General features: G+C 43.9%; 1 protein-coding gene across 2 annotated transcripts in view; it reads right to left on the bottom strand.

Annotated features, from left to right (window-relative positions):
* The window catches only part of LOC111250702 (zwei Ig domain protein zig-8-like), a 318,518-nt gene that overhangs the window by 105,863 nt on the left and 191,091 nt on the right, over positions 1–21,564 (bottom strand). The window contains exon 1 of one of the 2 annotated variants that reach the window (XM_086990892.1): positions 16,403–17,049. The exons of the other annotated variant lie outside the window; for it this stretch is intronic. Within the exon in view, the coding sequence (XP_086847018.1) occupies positions 16,403–16,469 (67 nt within the window). The 5' untranslated portion in view covers positions 16,470–17,049. Of the gene's footprint in view, positions 1–16,402; positions 17,050–21,564 lie in introns of those variants that run through there. 2 annotated transcript variants of the gene reach the window in all.

Raw genomic sequence — 21,564 nt, 5'->3', positions numbered from 1 at the left:
GATAACTGTGTTCGTTACGAAATAGTGAAGAATGAGACATATTTATAACGCACTGGAACATTTTGAGCATATCGTGTTTTTATTTAAAATACCGGAAACACACAGCGTGTTGATTAATATTTGAGTCAATGAAGAATTTCGGGAAATGTTCAATTATATTACCTTTCCAAGAATCTTGCTGAATCTCTGCTTCGCTATCAATAGTTAGCCCCCGCCAACTGATACTAATATCCTCGTACAGATAATCTAAGATCTGTATGTACACCTGTTTTGACATTTGATAGGCGTGTCAGATTGATAAAGCCTTACGGTATCGACCTTATGCTTCTTTTCCGCTGAACACACATTTCAGCGAGCCGAATTAAACCTGGCCAGGAGCGAATGCTAGTAAAAAACAATTATAGCAAAGGACTACCAGTGAGGAAGTGTAGTTACTTGGTAATAAGAAACACGGCACACAGTGTCACAGTTAGTATACTACTGTCATCGTCATCGGCTACGCTAGAACATGGCTATGTATTTGGTGTGTTTGATCTGGCGATGCGGGACAACGAGGAAACTCACATGGCGACTATGGGGGGTAAGGCAAAGCTGGAAGTCCGATAACAAAGCGTCCGCCTCCTTCGACACCCCCTGACCGTCACTGTATTTCTCGGTCGTTCTCTTGTGGGTCCCTCGGGAACTGAATGAAGTGTAGGCATGCTCCGTTATACGATGCTATGGCGTACCTTTTCGAGCCCAGTATCTCAGTGGGAACTAGCAGACATCGCAGGACACGGCAATGCAGAGCAGTAATGCAGCAGCGGCAGCTGCTGCTGCACAAGCAGTGTGTCAAGCAGCAACGTCTCAAGCACTTCGAGCTCTCCACTTTTTCTCGACGAGCAAATGACTCGCCGCGTTTGCTAAATGCCGGTTCAAAGAGAAGACCTGTACCATGAGCTTTCCATAGGCAGCAGTAACAACAACGACACTGCCAAGTATCGATCGTTGCATACAACAATGCTATAAGGTGCATTGTACATACAGAGAGAGGCAGGCAAAATTGCCCGCATCACGCGTCTCCTAAACCCTACTCACTCAGCCTGCATGCATATAGCGGCAGTCTGTTGTTATGTCTAGTGTTTGCTCACTGCCCGATTATTGTTGCCTACTCCCTAACTTCACTTGGTAGCTGGTTCGCCAGTCGAACTCTGGACTGTCCACATCGCTGACTCAGAGATAATCCCAACAGCGTAAATTGACATTCGATGCACTCCGGCGGCGCTAAGCGGTAAGATGTACCGCGATCCGTTCCTGGTCGCTCCGAGCCGCTCAGAGCACTTCCACATGTCCCACAGCTATTCCTACGAGTGCCGCTTACTCAGACTAAAACGACTCATCCTCAGCTCTGCAGCGTCGCTGCATTGTGAATGCGCATACCCAGCGTAAGAATTGTACACGGATGGCGAGTGCCGTTGGTGATTCGTCTGTTGGTGTAACTGCCTCGTAGCTTAAGGAATTGAATGTAGAAGGCCCTACAGCGTTATTTCCATTATACAAAGAACATTAATTAGCCCACGGATTGTTCGCGTTGGATACCCCGTCTGGTTGCCGTGACTCGTAGCAAAAGGTTCCGCGATACGGAAACAAATTGAACTCCTTCAAAGCTACAAATGTATATGCAGACGAAAAAGATGGATAACGATTGAAGTTTCTTCGTCGCAAAATTCGTTTCTAGCCGCCTACAAATGTGGACCTAAACAGAAATGAACGGCCAGCCAATGAAAAGGACTATAGCGACTGGAAGTTCCGACTTTCTCTGACCAAGTTCAGTACAACCTGCTGACATGTAACTAGATATATATATATAAATCAAAAACATGCAGGTTTTTGCAAAAAAGACAGAAGAACAACGCACACAAACCTTAATTAACCATAAAAATTATTAAATAACCATAAAAAAACAGGTTAGCACGACGAAACCAAAGACGTTTCATGTTCGGTGTTGCTTGACGGGCATCTTTTGGCGCATATGTTCCGAGGCGATGTGTCTGCCTATGCGTAGGGGTGATACGAAATCGTTTGCTTTGTCATATATCATCTGCGATCATCCGTGACACGCAAGTCGATACCGAGCATGCGATTGGACTATCATGTTGACCGTTAACTAGCTTTTGCCCGTACGCAATTTAAAAAGCAGACAGCCGAGGGTGCATATGATTTCGTGAGAGACAGCAAATCTAACGAACGAGACTATGTGGAATATATGGCGTTAGACGAGTATATCCACCATCAAATGCCTTGTGAGCACGAGGGCAGTAATACGTATTCTAATTAATTAGAAAGGAATGGATTGAGATAATCATGCTAATAATATTGAGGCATACCATCCATTTTTTCTACGCGTGATAGCCGCAGATGAACTGTCAGAATCTCGGTCGGCCCGCATCAACGGCTTCAGTCAGCAGCGCCCGTATGAATTAGCCCTTGCCCATTAGAAAGTACGATCGAACCAACTGAAGTGCTTTAAATGCGATGAACAAACACCCTTGACATAGTAATGAAAATGTCCGCTTGACAATTTTAGTCTACAACAAGCGCGACGAAGCTTCTTTCCTGTTTCTACGTTCCTGTTGGCTTATACCGCTGAGTTTTGTCCTCGTACACAATATATTTGGCAGAATTTTTTGATCTTGTAGCAGGATTAAGTAGATATATGTTTAAGTTGCTGGTGGTGTACAATAACACCGTAACCGTTCGAGCTGCATGTGATTTCAACAAGTGATAAAATAATGAAAATGTTTTTGTCATTACTCTATCTGCGTTACATTTTCATTTGACTAACCCAGTTTGATGTGTTTTATTCACTGCAACACGTTATAGCCCTATTGATGCCGAGACACAATACGTCCTGGCCCTGTTGGAAGGGCAACTACACGGTAACAATAGAACAATCTGCATGAAAAGGACATTACTTACTCATGCAATGAACAAAACGTTGTGGCCCTTTCAATCCAATATAGAATAAGGTGTTTCTTCGCTTTATATATAATTTTAAATTATCGCCCTCTTGTGTCGCGCGTACTACCATACGTGCTAGCGCACATATAGTGAATCTTAAATCGGAATGAGCGGTAAGACGATTCAACATAGTCAGTGAGTTTTTAGTCGTTCCGACAGCCCTGACCCAATAACGTCGGTTCCGTGTTGGGTTCATAACTTAAATTTTTAACCGTCGCTGCTACTTTTGACCCTACTATGATTTTAACCAACTTCGATGTTTGTTGTCGCTCGACTTTGCCTATTGTGGTCGAATCATGGCCTTGAACGAACGTTTGGACACTAAGATCGTTGACTAAAGGCGGACGGCTAGGAAGGCTAGCGGCCGTCGCAAGGCGGATCAAACAAAACACAGACTACGCAATTATGCTTGACCGCGCGTCGGATCATTCACTGTATGTACACCGAGTTAAGTTAACAACTTTCAAAAGCATCAGGGCTTATTGTTAGTTATTGGTAGCAGCGTTCTGTAAACGAAGATACACATTAGGTCCAATCATCACGAAAATTGGGCCACATACAAACAGAAATATATAGTTTATCCTACCTAGATGCAGCATGCGATACTGATGAAACCGTTAAAAAATACTGATTGTGACATGTTATGATTTTAAGAAGCGGAGAAATTTCGTTAGACCGGGGCAACACAGAATTATGTAGTAGACGAAAAGGATGTGCGGGGTTAGCGTAGATTAGCACACTGACAAAGCTTCAGATAAGTTAAGTTGAATTTACATGTATTTTAGTGAAATTAATACAATGGCGATTGTAATTATGTAATAACAATAATTAGAAAGCTGGTATATCAAGCGGGACGCTCAAATTGGCTCCTGGTATAGAAAAACCCGTCCTACACACTTGTCCTTCTGGAGATTTTTCTAAATCTATTCTCTACAATATCTGCAGTTATTACAAAATTATTACACCACTTCGTCCTGCTCTACCAGTATATAAAACTATAGCATATAAAAAGTCTTAACGCTTTCAATGAGAATTTTTTTTACGCATAAATCTATGTGAGACTCAGATTTAGATAGAGATTAGATTAGATAGGAACCGGGTCGGTAGGATTTTTTTTAAATCATAGTTTTCGTCATTCTTAAATCTCACAACAACTTCTATTTTTCTAACTTGTGGTTGCATACGCAACTGTTGTTGTTCGCTAGACAAAAGGACATCTTATTCGATCCGCTTAAGCAGTCACAGGCTCTGGCAAAAGATGCCTACAAGCAAGGCAACATGCAGGAAATGCTGGGTAGACACAAAAAGCTGGCTAAATCAGTAATTGCTTGGGTAGGACGGGGCTCCCCCTGTCGACTCATGGTTCGGGCCATGTAGAAACTACAGCCACTAGGGACGCTGCCTAAATATTGCAATGTTGAAACGGAGGCTTATGAAGCTGATGTATCGTGGATGCATCTAATGTAACTTAGCAATGTCGGCAAGATCCCTTACGGCCATTCCTCCCGCGTTTTCTCTATCTCCTTCTTTTTATATTTCTTAGTGTTTGTTCCAATATAACATTAATAAAAATTTTTGCAAATCTAAGATTACCCTCTGGTGACAAGATGAAAAATTACCGCAGTGCTGTAGTGGCATTCTGCTATCATGGATATTGGTTGGCTTTTTACATTTAGATTCTGGCAGAATCGGTCCGGACGTGGATAAATTCGTTCCGTGCTGGGAATCAGCCGTCCGAAGCAACGCTTAATAGCTCAAGTACCTAAGGTGTAAAACTCTACGCATCGTTCTAAATTCGGATAGAACAATTCATAACATACGGCGATATTTTCATCTCTAATATATGCATGGAACATTGTATATGGAACCGAAAGGTGTAACAACAAGCAAGATTTTGCTCTTTTTTTTTCTCACTAACTATGTCAATTTTCCCGTTAATATAACATTATAATATACGATCACGTTTCTTTTTTCTTAGCTTAAACTTAAATTAGTATCAATCATGATACGAAATAATGTAATACTTAGCAGTTACTGGTCGGCCGCTTGTTTCGGTTAGCGACGTGGGCGTATGTTATAGTGTAGGTGTGTTCTATAGCCTCAACGCTACTATAACTAACTAATAGAAAATAACTAACGTTCAGTAAATCTTAACAGGCTAGTACAGCCTTTAACTTCCAACTGGGATAACCAAGCGCAGAAAGAAAAATTTCTTAAATGAGAATCGTTGCGTCATGGGTTTACGTTATCGGTTACTTTGTGCTGTTGTATTCCTCTTCAATTTCCAACCTTTGACTACGTCGCCATTCACCGATACATCTGCCGACGATTAAGCATCCATTCCTCTAGTCGCCGTTCGTCAAGTCCTCGTGTTTCATCGGGTTTCGGGCTTTGCTATTTCATAGCATCGCTTCTATCGATATGGGGCACCTTACTACAAAATGCCTCTAAGTACGTGGCAACTTTGTCCACTTAGTTCAGCTACTAGCATTCCCTTGAGATTCTGATTACGAACCGATAAAATAAGTTGTGTCGGCGTTCTGCCTTCCATCTGCCAGCTGTTAGCTGATCTAAGCGGCCGACTTTGTATCTATCATCAACGTTACGACCGCGATCATCGTTGCCGTCTCTGGCGCAGACGGAGCTTCATTTGATTACCACAACCCTTTTCGCCCCAAGGAATTATTCCGCTCAGGTTTCCCGCCAGGTGCTCCGAACCGTAGCGTCGCCCGTACCAATCGTAACTGCGGTAACAGTGAAGTAGAACCTATTCAATGGCGCCTTTAAGCCTCCACCTCGTCGGTGCACCGCGTGCTGCATGCCATTTAACCACGAAAAACATGTTTAGCTGCATGGATATTTACGCCGAAAAGCATTATTCAACGGACGTATATGCGGTGAATCTAAAGCATAAAAATACTGCTGGATTTCGGGTTTAACCTCTTACGTTGCCGTTTACATAGGAGAAGCTGGCTGCACATACACACTGCTACTAAAATTGTTTTCTGGTCTGATAAATGAGCTTACAGGCAGAAAACAGGCAAAATTTAATTGGCAATGTGTAAACTACGTGGGCAGAAAGCAGTAAATAGGGAACATCTGCACCCCATTATTAATCGCAACGTAACAGTTATAGCGGCAAGGGACAAAGGACAACGACAACAACGTAATGGGCGTTTCAGAACCTACATTTATACCATACCTGACCTTTGGACCATGTGAATTCAGCTTAACTCAAAGAACGCGTAAACATATCTTTCCAATGCGCACAAACTGTGCTGTTCTTTAGATTGCCTCGATCACCGTACAAGCGTGATACCTTTTAGGTTGGGGTGAGTTTTGTTGTTCGGGAATTAAGTGAGCACCCTGTATAGAAAACCTTTTCTACATTCTAAAGACTCGAAGACTACGACTTCTTATACAGAAGCTAGAAAAATGTAGGAAAGACAAAACTTATCATGACAGACATGTATACTCGGCCGAACCTTACTTGGCTTTATGTTATTCTCATTTTCAAGCCCTCTCGCTATCTATATATATATATATATATATATATATATACAATTCTTGGCACTTTGTTTGCTTGAAGTATTTTTCCACTTGATTTTAATCATAGAAATTTCTACCTCCATAGCTGAGCTCTATTTCCTATCAAGTATACAACAAGCATTGGACATGCCCTCTTTGTCCTCATTTTGCATTGAACAATTCCAGCACCTGATTTTGCCCTCTGTTTCTCCCACAGGCTCACCTGCCTGCTAGCTGCCGCCTGCCACTAAACTTCCCTTCGTAGTAGTTTGCTGCGTTCTGTTGAGTGTAGTTGTGCAATATATATAACATGGCTGGTAGTGTATTGTCTTCATTTTTGTCCTTCTATTTCACGACAGGTATCTACCGTCCTGTGCGGTCCTTGTCGATGTCAGAGTACGGAGTGCGACAGAGATACTTCATCTCATCTCTTTCAAGTCTGCTTCGTTTTTCGCGACGTTAGTCATACGACGCTCGTTAGTCACTGTTCTTATGTTTCACGACCAGGCACTTCTTACGTGTAGTACTTAGGCTTAGTTCCCTAGCCCAACGAGCAAAGAAACAACAATCTACCTCTAAACCTTATTTGTTTCCAAACCCATTCTCAACGTAGAGGAGACAGACCATGAGGGAGCGTTTCGGCAGCCCCTACCCTGCTTTCGCATGTTCTCTAAAGTAAATTCTTCCGTAACGAATTCTGGGGCATAGTACAAAATGAACTATCTACTTTTTTCCACTTAGCACGTCTAACCTCACTGCTTCTACGTTTTCATAGGCGAGTACAGCAAATTTGATTGCCCGCACTCGACATTCAGAGTTGTTGGTTACGGCGATGCTGATCGCAGCAGCAACAACATCAATACGCATACCAAAAGCAACCACGATCGGAGTCTGTCGTTCCTCGAACTCCCGGCACCTCTCTATTGCGTGGCTTTAAAGATGCCAACCAGAGGGCCAATAGTTCTTGCAACTTCCAATGTGATTTATGGGGAAATATAGTCACTTACAGCTGAAATGCACGTCGGATTTGCCATACATATATAGCCACATAAACCTAAGGAAGTCGCTCGTACATTTGTCCTCCTCTGGAACTTGTGCTTAGTGCGATAAAGAAAAATCAAAAAAGTGGCCATAGCCCTAAAGGTAAGCGCGCAGCTTATACTTGTTTATTGTCCCTGGCATGGCCGCATGAAGAAGCCGGTTTCTTTTTCTATATTTTAATTCTCAAGAACACCGAGCGCCTTTAAATCAGGGGACGAGGTAGAGTGAGAAGCGAACAGGATTTCATTGGAGGGATAATAGCGGTTTGCTGTCGGACGCGTCTGATTGCCGGCGCTAAGCGGCAGCAATATCGAAAACAATTCCTTTCTCTCCGTAAGAAACCCAGTGTCACCATGCTACGCATATTGCCGCGATTATGTATGCGTACATCCGTGGAGGCTCACGACAACCGCCGACCCTAACCGGGCCTCCCGTCGAGATCAAAATTGCATAGGGTTGCAGGTTCGGTGAGTTTTGAATGGAGGAACAAGCAGCCTCTTGATTTTTATTTAAACGAGGTTGAGGTCACAGCTTCTTGAAATAGGTAATGAATCTATATTTAATATATAGAAGAATTTATAAAGATAGAGCCACTGGCGTAGCAACAGTTTTAGATATTAGAGCCATTTTGCTACAGATTAATACTGACCTTTAAGAATAGGAAAAAAGAGACATGTGAAGTTGCTTATTTCAACAACTTGAGCGTTACTATAATATACTTCAATCGAGTATATTCCAGCTACTCCATCTACTAATTCACATAAAATGTATCCTTTTTTAATTCCAACTTAAGCTAGTAATTGGGGTTCGCATTGTCATTTGCTTAACGAAAGGACAAATTACACAGCCGGTGCACTGGTGATACTCGACGGACGCCTGCTGTGGAATGTATTGCAATGGTCGGTAGATTCCACTCAGTGCTTTAACCAGTACAGGCTTGTACAAGCACAACTCATCATCGGTCTAGCTGGTTAGTTCTTCAGGAATATGCTTTTTCTTCCATCGACACAAGTAACGCACCCCATTTTATGCAGAACCTCTGACGAGTTTATTAAATTATAACATACCGCCGTTAATTTTAAGAAGAAAATTGAGCTCCAACACGTATTTATCGAAGTGACGTTCGGTTATTCCATTCATTATATAGTTACAAACGACGACCTGATACTCGGCCCATGTTGAACAACAGCCGATATTACGAACGCACTGCCACTATTGACTATAGATTACGAAGAAGAACGACGACTTTTTTTTTTCGTTAGTCATAGCAGTAGCTTTTATTATCAGCTTCTGCTAGACCGTCCCTATTGTCTTCTAGGGCTCTACTAGGCACTTTCAAGCAAAGCCCTCATTAGATCAGATAGATGCCCTTAAAGACAAGGTTGGGTGAGTTATCATGTCACCACCAATAATCTGCCTGCCAAAATCGTGCAGAGAACGTTAAACAGAAGATCGATTGAACCTATTATTACTATGATTGTCTTCTAGTTCGAATTCTATAAAAGGTATTCGGAGAAAGCAACGAATCAATGGGAAGAATGCGCACTGCCTGTTCTTTGAATGTGCCGCTGTAATCAGTTAGTCTGAAAACCTCAAAGGGCCTAATAATCACGATGCTAAGTCGTACAAGTAGACTAGAAACTTATGTTGGAACCAGCTGTGCTAAATGATTGTCCTCCACCCCTCTTCTTCGTATAGTTGGTGTCATTCCATTGTACGCACCGTTGCATGTATTTTGTGTCGTATTAAAAAATTCCCCACCAGCTGGAGACGCAAGTAAAAATCTTCAAAGTAACACCCCGACAATGAATATTCGTTTTACATCTTCATTCGTTCGGTGCGTCCTTATAAAACATAATGTTTATACTTTCATTATTACTGCTTCTGAATAAATGTGCCCATAAACGACCAGAGCTGCTCAACAACAAAGACTAAACTCCTTACAAAGGAGCTATACAGGCACACGCTTCTATGTAATACATCAAACGGCAGGTCAACTGCAACGAGAGCGGCGCGCGTCACTGGTATCCAACGTAAATAATTTTATTATTGGCTAAACAGTAGACCTATCGCTAGACTTTCTTCTCGCCTATGTGACACTTCAGTTAGCTCTCCAGGTGAAGGACGAAGATAAGACGTTCTTTCTGTCATCGCCCCTATTAATCGGGGCCTCAGCCCGAAAACTCGCGCGATTCCAATTATTAGACTATCTTCCACTCCGCCACTTTAGCCCACCTTGAGGTCAGTAGGGGTTCCAACCATTGTCTGCAGGTATACCTGCCTTCTCATCAGCAGGTGCTGTTTGTTCTGGGAAAAGCCAGCAGCGCGCCACGACTCGCGGTTGGATAAACGAGACGCCGCAACGTGCGCCGTGGCTGGTTGGGGCTAGGGAGTCGTAACGGTAGATTGACACGGTGGCACAATGCTGGTACTGATTATGAGGACTGATCCTAGTAGATGTCGTCAACAAGTCGTCGTTGGTGGTCGTGCCTGCTCGTCCGCCCAGTGATCGGCAAGGAAACATTTCGCAAAAACTAAACACGTTGCGTTTGTTAGAAGTGAGGGGACGAAGGCAATGTGTCGAATGGGAAGCACCCTGTCAGTTGACGGGTTGTAGGCATGAATAGTATCGTGGAATTTTCTTCTCTGTTCATGCTCCAATCCCCGTGCTGGAGCGGCTGCTATGGATGATTGCAACCAAATAGATGCGTCGTTACTTGAAATGGAACGCGCAACGCGCTGATAAGATCGCGACCTCTCGGCGGCTAGGTAACGCAGCGAACTAGTTGTTTTGTTGCCTAATAGACAGCTTCCTTTAATGCTCATCGTGACCAAAACTGCTAGTCATAAAGAGCTTGCACTGATACGAAGCGTAAGGTTTTGCGACGTAACACGCATTGTGAACTGCAGCTCCCTAGCGAAGACCAATCATTTTGATAGAAAATTTCGCAGGCCGTTCCATTGCGAATTTGATCTGAAACACGTAAATACACCGGACGGTAAATAAAGAAAGCACCAGAAAACGAGTGGAGTGACCAAACTATAAGGACAGTTGAGATGGAACCGTAGCTCAGCTCGGCACGGCGCGATAAGCGACCAGCGATTAATCTCCATTGATCTCTACCCGGCAGATTAACCCAGGAAGGTGGTAGCAGCACTTAGTTTTAGTCTCCAGTAGCTACCGCGCTCAGAAGCCGTCCACCCGGCGAGCCTGATTGCCTATGACGATTTAATGAACTTCCTTGAATCTCCTTGGTGACAATATCTGAGTCAAGAACAAGTGCATCAGGGAGGATTTGACATACATAAATGGGCATTCCGTTTCAACATTATGCGTCGTATCCGTGCAGTCGTGAGAGGATGGCCCAATAAGTTATCAAAATGGCCAAGCGAATCATAAAGCTCACAGTCGGCGTAACACACACAAGCACATCCTTATAGGTTCAACATAGGCCTAAGTAATGCGAGCAAGCACCAACGAACACTCCGTTTTAGCAAGTATTAAAGACCGCTCTAGAAACAACTACTACCTTGACAACAACATAAACAACAAAGGTATCAAGGACATATTATCAGAAATCAACTAGAGCTTATAGGCGTCATAAGTATATGCATTCGTCTGTGTACGCCGTCAGCATGAAGATCAGTCGCGTAGCAATTGTCGGAAGCAAAGCCGAACGTAAAAGATGACCCATCTACAATATCATAATTCACAGTAAATCAGATCGGCAGCAATTGTATGATCATATGTGCACCCTGATGGAGTGAGCAGACACGGTGTCGCACACGTTGAATGTAAGATTGATAGCATGAATCAGCGGACCCATTTCGGCGGAAGCGTTCCGAACTGAGTAATGGTGGCACGACTGGTCGTCCCACGATGCAGTTACACGATGAGAGTGCTCACTGAGAAGAGGCACTGGTGCCAGTGTGGCTGGCCCCGCTGTTGCCGCCGATAGCAGGGCAAGCGATTGGGCGGCGACCGAAACATTGCACGGTGTATTGCTATTTACAGAGTACACGAACAACGCAGAGGTTGAGCATGTCCCGAAAGATGAAGATACTCAGAGGCATATTTCAGGGTCCGAAGTCAGCCAAAGTGGCAGCTGAGCGTGCAGGGAAGCAGTTGTGCCATGGGAAAAAACGACGCTGGTAGTGATATTGTCAGCGTGGGTGGATGTCGATAACGCGTTACTGATAACTTGCAGACTGTTTGAGAGCTCCAACTCTGGCTGGATAGCCAGTACGCACTGACCATGTACGTCGTGTCCTCCTGCCACTGGTTAGCTGGCTTAGTTGTGAAGTCAGACAATGGTGTTCACTATACAAAAGCTTCCCTTCTCCAGAAAAGAAGCAAACACCACTAAATTAACACCGGGAACACATCAGCCGGCAGCGCCCAAGACGCATTACAAAAACATATTGGAACAGAACCGGAAAGAGAAGCACTTTTGAGGACAGGGCGAATGGGCAGAAAGCGCCGTCCCGGTTCGCTTCGAGGAGGGAAACGGAAGACTAAATGCAAGAGAAACTGTCTAATGAGCCAGTGGAACTAATTCAAAAGTTGACATTCCTAACTAACCCCGAATAGATCTTTCTCTAAGCAACAATTTAGCAAGAGCTTGTGCGAGTAACCGTGGGTCCACTTTGAGCTTCGCATGCTATTGTTAGATATTTTTTCATCTGATAAAACAGAACTTTTCAGGCGTTGTTTCCGTTATAGGAATAGAAGTGAACAATAATAGTGTACAGGGTGTATGAGAATAAGGTTTTGTTAAGGACATATCCGTAATCATAATTAATTGAGCTTCGTTGACTCAATGTAGGTTGATCAAGTACACTGATATCTAGCGCAGTTTCTCATGACAATGATTGTTTAATCATTGAGAGAAATTAGTGAGCCGCTGTTAAGTATGTTTTATGAGAAGTTGTTGAAGAATTGTTTATGAGAAGTTCTCAAACATGTTAAAAACTGCTTATTGTAGGTTCAATAGAGTACCGCAAAAAATAAAATCGATTATACGCGTGTACACAGTGATTTGTTGACGTTTTATAATACTGATTGGTATCAGTACGCCGACATCTAGTAAGTATACATCGTGGGCACACTCTTATATAGCAAGCAAAAGGTTAGAGCGAAAGGCCCCAGAAAACAAATGATGTTCGTAATCAGCTATTGGAGCCTGAGTCTGAGCGCATGCCTGACTACTCGAGCTTCTGGGAAAACTCATGTGTATGTTGGCCTGTCCGTTGGAAGCGAAGCGGGCCAGCATCTCCTGCTCAGGGCCTGGGGAAGACGGGAAACATATCTATTTAGCAACTCGGCCGCAATCGGAATCCAGCCGTTTTCTCGAAGCATGAGACGCAGCCATCCTACCAACGGGTCAACGGAAGGACAGACGGACTAAAGCCTAATGCCGAGGGTAGTGACTGGTCCAGCAACGAAGTGGCCGGCAGCCAACAGGAAAGCTCTTCTGCTTCGTGTAGAGCTTACCTGCAACCATAACCGATGCACAGTGTGAGAGAGGGAAAGGAGTATCGTAGGTAAGCACGCCTGAGTAAGGCGATCTGTTTAGCGCGAGCTTCTGTATGTGCGAGTGCATTCGCGCCCGTGGGTTCATATGTGCTTATGAGTCTGCGTACATACGTCTGCATTTGCACAGGGAAAACAGAGGGCATCGTTAGTGATAATGGACGGACTACGGAAAACAGCCCTGTTTTCTAGGTCCAGTTTAGCCAACAGCCACCGCACGTAAGTCTCGGCATAAGGCCAGCAGGGTGTCGGGTTGACGTCGCCGATACTGATCAGTATCGGTCCGGTTTGGCCTTTTAAATATACTCAGTATTAGGCCTAGAAAGACCACTAGAGAAGGCTTTTTAACTCTAGCACGGACAGAAGGTACAATGATGTGAATAACATGTTTCTTCTGCAGGCCAACCACTTCGCATTGCTTCCCCTTGTGTGCTACGCTTCTTTCTCTATACACCGCTGCCTCTGCTACCCCTGCAGCGGTACCAAGCAGCTCCCATTTTCACCCAAGTCGCATCCGTCTCCTTCTCGCGTCCTCCAGGTGGCACCTTCCCTTAGTATGCAGTAGGGCATGGTCATCAGGCTCCAAACATAAGGAAGGCACGTAAGCGCAGATGGATCACCTTAGCGTCCGGCCGACATATCCTTGATCGCCGCTGAGAAGCCAAAATTACTCCTAAGGTTACTCCTATCCCTTTAGGGCTGTTCTTGCTAAAGCGGATAGCGCCAAAGGAGAACTGTTATATAGCACATGTGATGTTCACTGTCGATTTACGCCCTTTCTTTAAACCACGGTGATATGTACATAGAGGCTTACGTCAATCATATACAGATCACAAGAAATACAGTTTACACTCAGCGTTGTGTGACGCTACTTTGAAGTTACAGTGTGTCATAATTACAGTTTCGACTTGTACGCTTCCAAAGGACGGGGTATAATTACACTGAAAGAGCCTGCATCTCAATAGTTGAAAAAACCGCTCGTGAAAACGTTTGCGTAATGTATCTCAATGTTAATACGCGTACAATCGTATTCATTTACAATCATAGTAGAAATCAACAGATTACCACCAGTCACCCTAGCTATATAATACAATGGTTCCTTAATAGCCTCAGAAAGTTCAAACATGTACAAATGATGAGGTTCAGGCAGGTGTAAGTTCAGGCAGTGAGCTCGTTGCAATGGATCAGGTTAGGTTACATTGAAACACCTATGCTCATTCCTTTCTTTTGCTTTTTAGACGCATGCTTTGTTATGTATACTTGATCGTTGTATGTCTCTAAGCAAGACCAACCCATACGTAGTGATTTACCTTTAGTAGAAATATGAGTACGTCCGCTGGCTTTTGCATTACGCACATTGCGATCGGCAGTGGAGGCTAAAGAGAAGAACGGGTTATGCTTTAGCAAAATACCACTGAACAACTTGCGCCCAAATTGCATGGGCTAGATGTTTTCTGTTCTCTTTTCATCTCCTAACTCCTTAACCTTAGACTGCCTTGTCGTCGTGCCGTTGCACTCGTTCGTAGTAGAAGGTTATTACAGTTGTATTGTAGCGTGTTACGCTCGACCCACATATATACGTGTATGTAAAAACCCCCTCGAGTTTGAGGCGGTCTAGCATCATCGAGTTGAGAGGAGAGAACTGGAGCACATAGGGCTGGTGCAGCATCTAAAGGTAGGTAACTCCAATTAGCTCTGCAGTGACGGGAGCTCAGTGGTTGCTCTCTGGAACCCATGGGGTGCTATGCTATAACATAGTGAGCTAACTCATTAGACGTGTCGCTGCAGCAGCGGTAGTGGTTTGGTAACGAGCTACGTGTTGTCAGACATTGACATGGTTCGTCAGAGAGTATATATATATATACCGAAGAATGACTGACCACTTTTAAGCCAAAACTGGAGTTAACTAGTACTTATATTTGCAAATAATATTACTAAACTCAGTATATTAAATTTAAATCAATGACGATTTGCCATATTTCTAATAAGATTATTTTATCACCGTACATCCTCTGTGGGCTCTAGGCAAGAAATCATGACAAATGATTTTTGTATCCTTCCATTAAAATTAAATTAACATCATTAAGCGAGTTTTGCAGGGATTAAAACAGGTAAGTGCAAAATCTGGGGTATATGGCGGGTATTTTCCGCCCAAGTTCTTTCAGTTTCGCGGGACAGAGATGTGTAGGGTCTCGCAATTTCGTGGCAGGAAGCAACGGTTTTCTGTTCACTAAGTCCAGTTCACTTTTTCCACGGCTTGCTATAATCTTGTTAGCTGCTAATAGTAGAAGCCCGAATTAATCGCTCCTCCCGATGGCAGTGTCCCACATTGCGCAATTCCTTTCCACTCCCAGAAAATACACGGCATCATCTTTTTTGATGTCAGTTTATGCTTTGCCACAAGCTGGCGAGCACACATTATTTTTTCTATTGTAATTGCACGTTATCGTTGTATCTGATCTATCATTTGTCATTCGTAATCAACCGCGTTATAAAATTTGATTTATTTGAGTTTCGCAAATGGAAATACGAACGAGTGTATCTTTTACCATTCGTATGGCGTCTAAACAAGTCGAGCCTTTTTGTAGCCAGCTTTCTTCAAACGGCTTACCATTATATGGTGGTGAATGTTTAGTTTCTTGGCAATATCATAACTACTTACGTGTCTATCTCGCTTAACTTCTGGCGTAATTTTACCAACTTTTTTTGTAATTGATCGACCACTACAAGGGACGCCTTTCGCATCAAAACTTTCCAACGAAAGTGACAGAATCGCTTTTGAGCCGTTTTCTTGAATCACGCATCTTGACCATAAGCAGCATTTTTAAGCGACTGGGTAGTATGTGCGCCTTTATCACAATAAAATTGTAAAATAAAGCGACTTATCCCACAAACGTCACTCATCATCACGGCAGTCTACAGTCTACCTTGAGTCTAACTAAAGGCGTTCAACGGTTTTAGGACATTTAATAACCCCAAATTTCAGTTTTGAAATGATACTAACGCCGATTCGTCACCCATATTACCTGAAAATATGTGATTTCAAAACGATGTAGCTAGAAAAACACTATCAAATATATAGGGAAGTACCAGAGCGATGCGTGTTTGTTAGAAGCATCAAATGCTGGTGATAATGGCCACTAAAGAACAGCGCATTTTAGGCTATCCAGTCCCACAGGGGTTTCGTTCTCTGCTGACGCATACGTGCGCATACTTTGACTGGTTGAGTGAGCCTGGTGTATATTGCACCCCGTGCAGTTGAAGAATACGAAATAGAAGGCACATGGTAGATTTACTTACAGGCCCAATCCCAACTGGTACTGCTTTCATTGCGGACATGTCGTCCTTCGTCCACGTAAGCACACATGCCAATCTTGACTTATCGTTGTTGTGTCCTGGCAAAACAGCAAAAGCGGGAGCCGGGCGAGATGGTACCGGACAACGTAGTCCATTAAACACAGTTCCGATGTCTATAAATAGAGGCAAACGGCGGTATACGGCTCCCCCTTCCTTAGCTCCCTCTGTCGATACACAAAATGGCCATATAAACACAAAAAACCCCTACAGGAGCAAACAACAAGGTTTGATAGGACAGCTATTTGGCTGCAAATATCGTGGGTTGAGGAGCGTTTATGCACTAGGCGTCTGTATCGTTGTATTCAACCGTTTCGGTATGAACGTCTACACGGTAAGGAGGCGTTTTCATGCACTTCTCCCAAGGATCATGCCCGACGTCAGTATTTTGGGGTAGCTCAAGCGACTTAGGCATCCCCCGAGTATCTAATAACAGATATCAAAATGTCAGCGGTCCACCACGTAACGCCAATCAACGAATGAACGGAGTTCACTCCAGCTAACCGAAGCCACGCCACTCGTACTGTAAAAACGCCATAAATAACTAACAGCAAGTAGTCTCTTCTCATAGCAGCAAAGCACATCAAAAGAGAAGCTGTACATCTTTTGACTTGCCACTAACGTTATCCAATCCAAACAGCTTCCTGCTACTCCAAATACAGATAGACCTGCATACTGATTGCTACCGAAATCTACCATAGGCCATCGCCCTAACTCACTACTATGCCCGCATTTCTCGCAGATAAGAAGCGTGAGTGCAGTGGGCACTTCAACTTGTCTTACGCTTACCATTGCTAGTTCCACTCTACCTGAACACTTTACATCCACTCGCAGTGGAGGCACCGCAGTGGATTGCTCATTGAAGCGGACTATTGGCTAGAATTATTATAGATACCATTATGGCACGACGCGTTTCGGGTCCACAAACGCCCTCGTAGCACCAGACATGAACAGAAGAAGCCACCAAACCGTATGGCGCATGGAATGCTATTGCATTAAAGCTAGAAGACTTCTCTATATCTCAAATCCTGCCGATGCTTCTGGCACTACCGACCGTGGCACATACTATAAAACGCCTACATCTCATAGTGAAAGGCTTCTTAGCAAAAAAATAATAGCCAAGCAAGGCTTCCCCCTTCAGCCCCACCACCCTTAAGCCCTACGAAGGAGAAGAAGCCACGACCCAAATGCCTCTCGAAGAAAGCAATAACTGGGTGCAAATTGTTGCCAAGTAACCCTTTTGTGGAGAAAGTTACCTATAGCTATCTACACGTGCGGGGAGTGTTAAATTGACGAAAAGGGTCGGTCGCGCGGAATAGCCAGCAGACCGCCAGGCAGACAAAGTAAATAGATACTCTTTCTAGTAGATTTTCAATGTACAATTTGTTTACATAGATAAAGTGTTTAGGAGTGTCCCGTCAGGTATCAGCAATACGCACGCACACAAATGATGCGCATGTCTTATGTTGAATGAGCACTATTCAATATGTACTTGGTTGATCGCTTACAGATAAAAAAAAAAAAAAAAGAAGATTTTTGTTATCTGTTCTTGTTGAACTGATCAGCAATATTATTTCAGCTATAATAATGTCCGTGTAATTTTACGACACCAAATAAGAAGAAACAATGCCATTTAGTATCACTTAATGAAATCTAGAAACGCAGAAATGTTTGAATTCTACTGTATATGCGCGCGTCCGTACGTAATGTGGACGTATACATAAAGCAAGCTTTTCCAAGTTTTCGTATGCGCTTACGTTCGCTTCCATGAATATTAGCAGCTGAGTGAATGGCAAATCGTAAACAGCAAACGGTTCCTTAGCTAATTACCATGTCCACCGACGCCGCTCACCATCGGCTGAGACAATGCTGTCAAGCTGTTAAGAGCTCTGCTGCCGTTGACGACACTGGATCCAGCCTCATAATTGGGTTTCCACATTCTGGCGGAGTCTGCGCCACTGGCTTTGCCGCCAAGCTGACAAACTGGCCGCGGGCAAATCCGACTAAACGTTGTAGATATGCGAGAAAAGAGTCCAACTTCCAAGAGAATAGTAAGTGGATCGCTACTACGGCCACTCAGAGTCACATTTGGGTTTTTGGACAGATGGTTGGCCTGGCTAGCGGTAAGCAGTCGTCACGTCGGAATACCACGATCGGTCAAAGCAGCTGTAGCAAAGGGTACTCAACTAGCGTCGTCTTCTCGGCCGCCTTCTGAACTGCGCGAATCTACCTATGGCCGGCAGTTTTAGGTAGGACAATACCGCCCGCGACAAGGACGGTAACAACGTGAAGCGGCTACACAACGAGCTACAAACGTTCTCTGTGCTGCTCGTAGACGATAATAATCGCCGTGGCGGCGATGGCAGAAGCCCGTTTCAGCTAGCGGGTATAGTGCGTTCTATGTTTACCAGCACATGGGATCTTTTTGCACCTGCCGTTTTTGTTGACGTGGCCCCTGCCGCTCGCGACGTTACAATGACAATCTGGCTTGGCGCCTATTGTTCGCGGTAACGTTCTGTTGTTACGCCTTTCAGGTAGAATGGCAATAATAGCGAAGTAGCAGCAAGGGTGGTAAGCTCGATACGGCGTGTGACTAATTTCCTATAATACGACAGTGAAAAAAGATGACGGCGAGTGGCAGATACGGAGATGGGGAAAAGAAACGAAGACAGAAAGGAAAAAATCCGGTTTCTGACTATCGACTACCGCCATTTTTTTTCTACTTGCTGACCATGGTCAAGAAGTTTACCGTTGTCGGTAGCCTGGCTTTGTTGTTACCGAAATAGTCATTCCATAGACTATAGCCAGGCTAGTGGTAATAGTAAAAAAAAGTGGTGTATAGCGGCTATATATAAGCCTGTATGTGTGAGGGCGTGTGTGCATTATGCCGGAACGGAAATGACCAATGTAGAGACACGCATGGACACATACATATGGGTAAAGCCATAGGTATAAAGAAGCAAGATTCACTTTCCTCCTATGCGTAGCGCGATGGGATAGTAACGCGTGGCCATTGCTACGACACTGAAACCATAATAATAGAATTGGACAGCGAGAATTGCAAAAGGCTACAATGAAAACAGTGGTATTGCCCACCTTTCGCGACCCTAATTAAACAAGCATGTATTTACGACGAACATTAAGAAGGTTTCTCCTGATCAAGCCATACCAGCGACTACGAACAGGGCACAATACCGCGGTGAAGCATAGAGCGCGGAAAAGTCTATTCTCTCTCTTTTTTTTCTTTTTTCGCCCTTAACCAATACCTTATAGAAGTCGAGAAGAGTCACTAGAAGATTGGCAAGGCTGAGATATGTGAACCAAAGTAACCATACCGCAGCAGATTGGACCAAACGCCAACGACAAACGCCCAACAAGACTAGTCGTAGGGTTCTATGGGTTGGCCTGACTGATTTCAGAACAGGGCAGGCCTAAAGTAGCGTTCCATAGCAGTGATAAAGCCTGAAAAAAAGAGACAGAGTGGCCGTTTGCTCAAGTGATTGCCAGTGTATATTCATTTTGCCCTCTAAGCTTATAATCTCATTTTTGCCTGCGGCTTTGCCATTATCGTTGCATGCAATGATCAACATCCCATCACGCTGGTGCAAACAATGAAAATACGCATCGCTAGCGCCTCTACAAAGGAGAGCGACAACATGGATAAAACCGGCGTGACTAAGCTCGCAGCAGCAGCAAATCAGAAAACCCACTTAACGGTCATCTGAGCACGCCATCTATATACTGCTACCAGTGGACCGCATTTGCGAGCGGCTCGTCCGACCATTCAGCACTCCCTTGCTATTTGCTTTGTCTCTAATCTGCCAGATCACCCGGAATTTTCGCGTACAGCAAGCGATTCGACAGCTCATAATAGGACAGTGACTGCGAAAATGAAATGGACCCGATCAGGACAACAAGGCAAACGGACCGTTTGGCCGTACCGTATTTTCGAAGGTAGAGAAAAAGACAGCGAACGAGTGAGTGAAAAATAGATAAACGGAGATGGCACGAAAGAGGGGGAAAGGCAAGCCCTAGAGGGATGAGGGGGCAATAGAGAAGAGGCAGGGCAAAATGAAGGGCAAATATTTTCGCTGTGCTTTAGTGCTTTAGGCACTGCAAACGGCAAAGGCGTCTGCTATACAAGCAACCGTTGAGAACAAAGAGTTAGTCATTTAGCGTTTGCCTGTGAAGCGACCTATTTATTGCAACAAAACCTGTTATGCTATTAGCTTAAATTCGTAAACAAACTCCTTTTATTGATGAATACCGGTAGGAACCTGTTACAACGTGAGGCCTATATCCTGTTCCAGTTTCTGGGAGACACTCACGACGTAAAGCTAGCATCGTATCGAACCTAACAGATACCCGCGATTTATCAGAGTCATTGACTGAAAGCTGCTGAGTAGTTTGATCATACGCGCCAATGTTCAATCCGTAGAGGAGCCGCTGGCAGAGCCGTCCACTGTTATCTATAGCTTAGGCCTATCTAATCATTTTTTGCCGAGAGCATTCTGCTAATGTTTCGAGCCGAGATCTACATATGAGTACGTGTTTGATTGGAAAATTTTTGGCGACGATAAAAGAATCAGCGGTAGCACATGCATGTAGCAAGTTAGAAGATTTATATTCAAAAAAAAAATACCTGAAGATTATGTCACACATCCCCAGTGTTACAGTATCGTTGTCATTGCACCGTCCTCACTAAGTACATAGATATATAATATAGCACGTTTGTTTGTTTATTTGTTTGTATTTGCTGTCTGTTTAGACTCTAATAAAGTTTCTGCGGATTTTTGTCTCTCCAAATAGCAGACATCTGAACGCATCGAAGTCTTTAGTTCGGTAGACTGCAATCTACAAAGAGAATCTTTCCTATTTGTACTTCGTCGACTGACACCCATCAGTGCCTCCTCTGCATATTTTTAATCGCATGATCATAGCCCTATCGTCATAATAAGTAAGCACTATTACCCTGATAGTTTCTGACGAACCATAGCACAGCCAGCTCAATATGAAGATGTCCTACTCTATGAAGTTCACCAGATTTCACCCGCGTGCCTGCGCGGCGATCGCAGTCCTATTTTTTCGGACAGGGGAACTGGCACCTG

The sequence above is a fragment of the Varroa destructor genome, unplaced genomic scaffold (assembly GCF_002443255.2).
Source record: "Varroa destructor unplaced genomic scaffold, Vdes_3.0 BEIS01000005.1, whole genome shotgun sequence".
NCBI lineage: Eukaryota > Metazoa > Arthropoda > Arachnida > Mesostigmata > Varroidae > Varroa > Varroa destructor.
The sequence above is the reverse complement of the archived record's forward strand: the minus strand, read 5'-3'. Positions and strand labels throughout refer to the sequence as shown.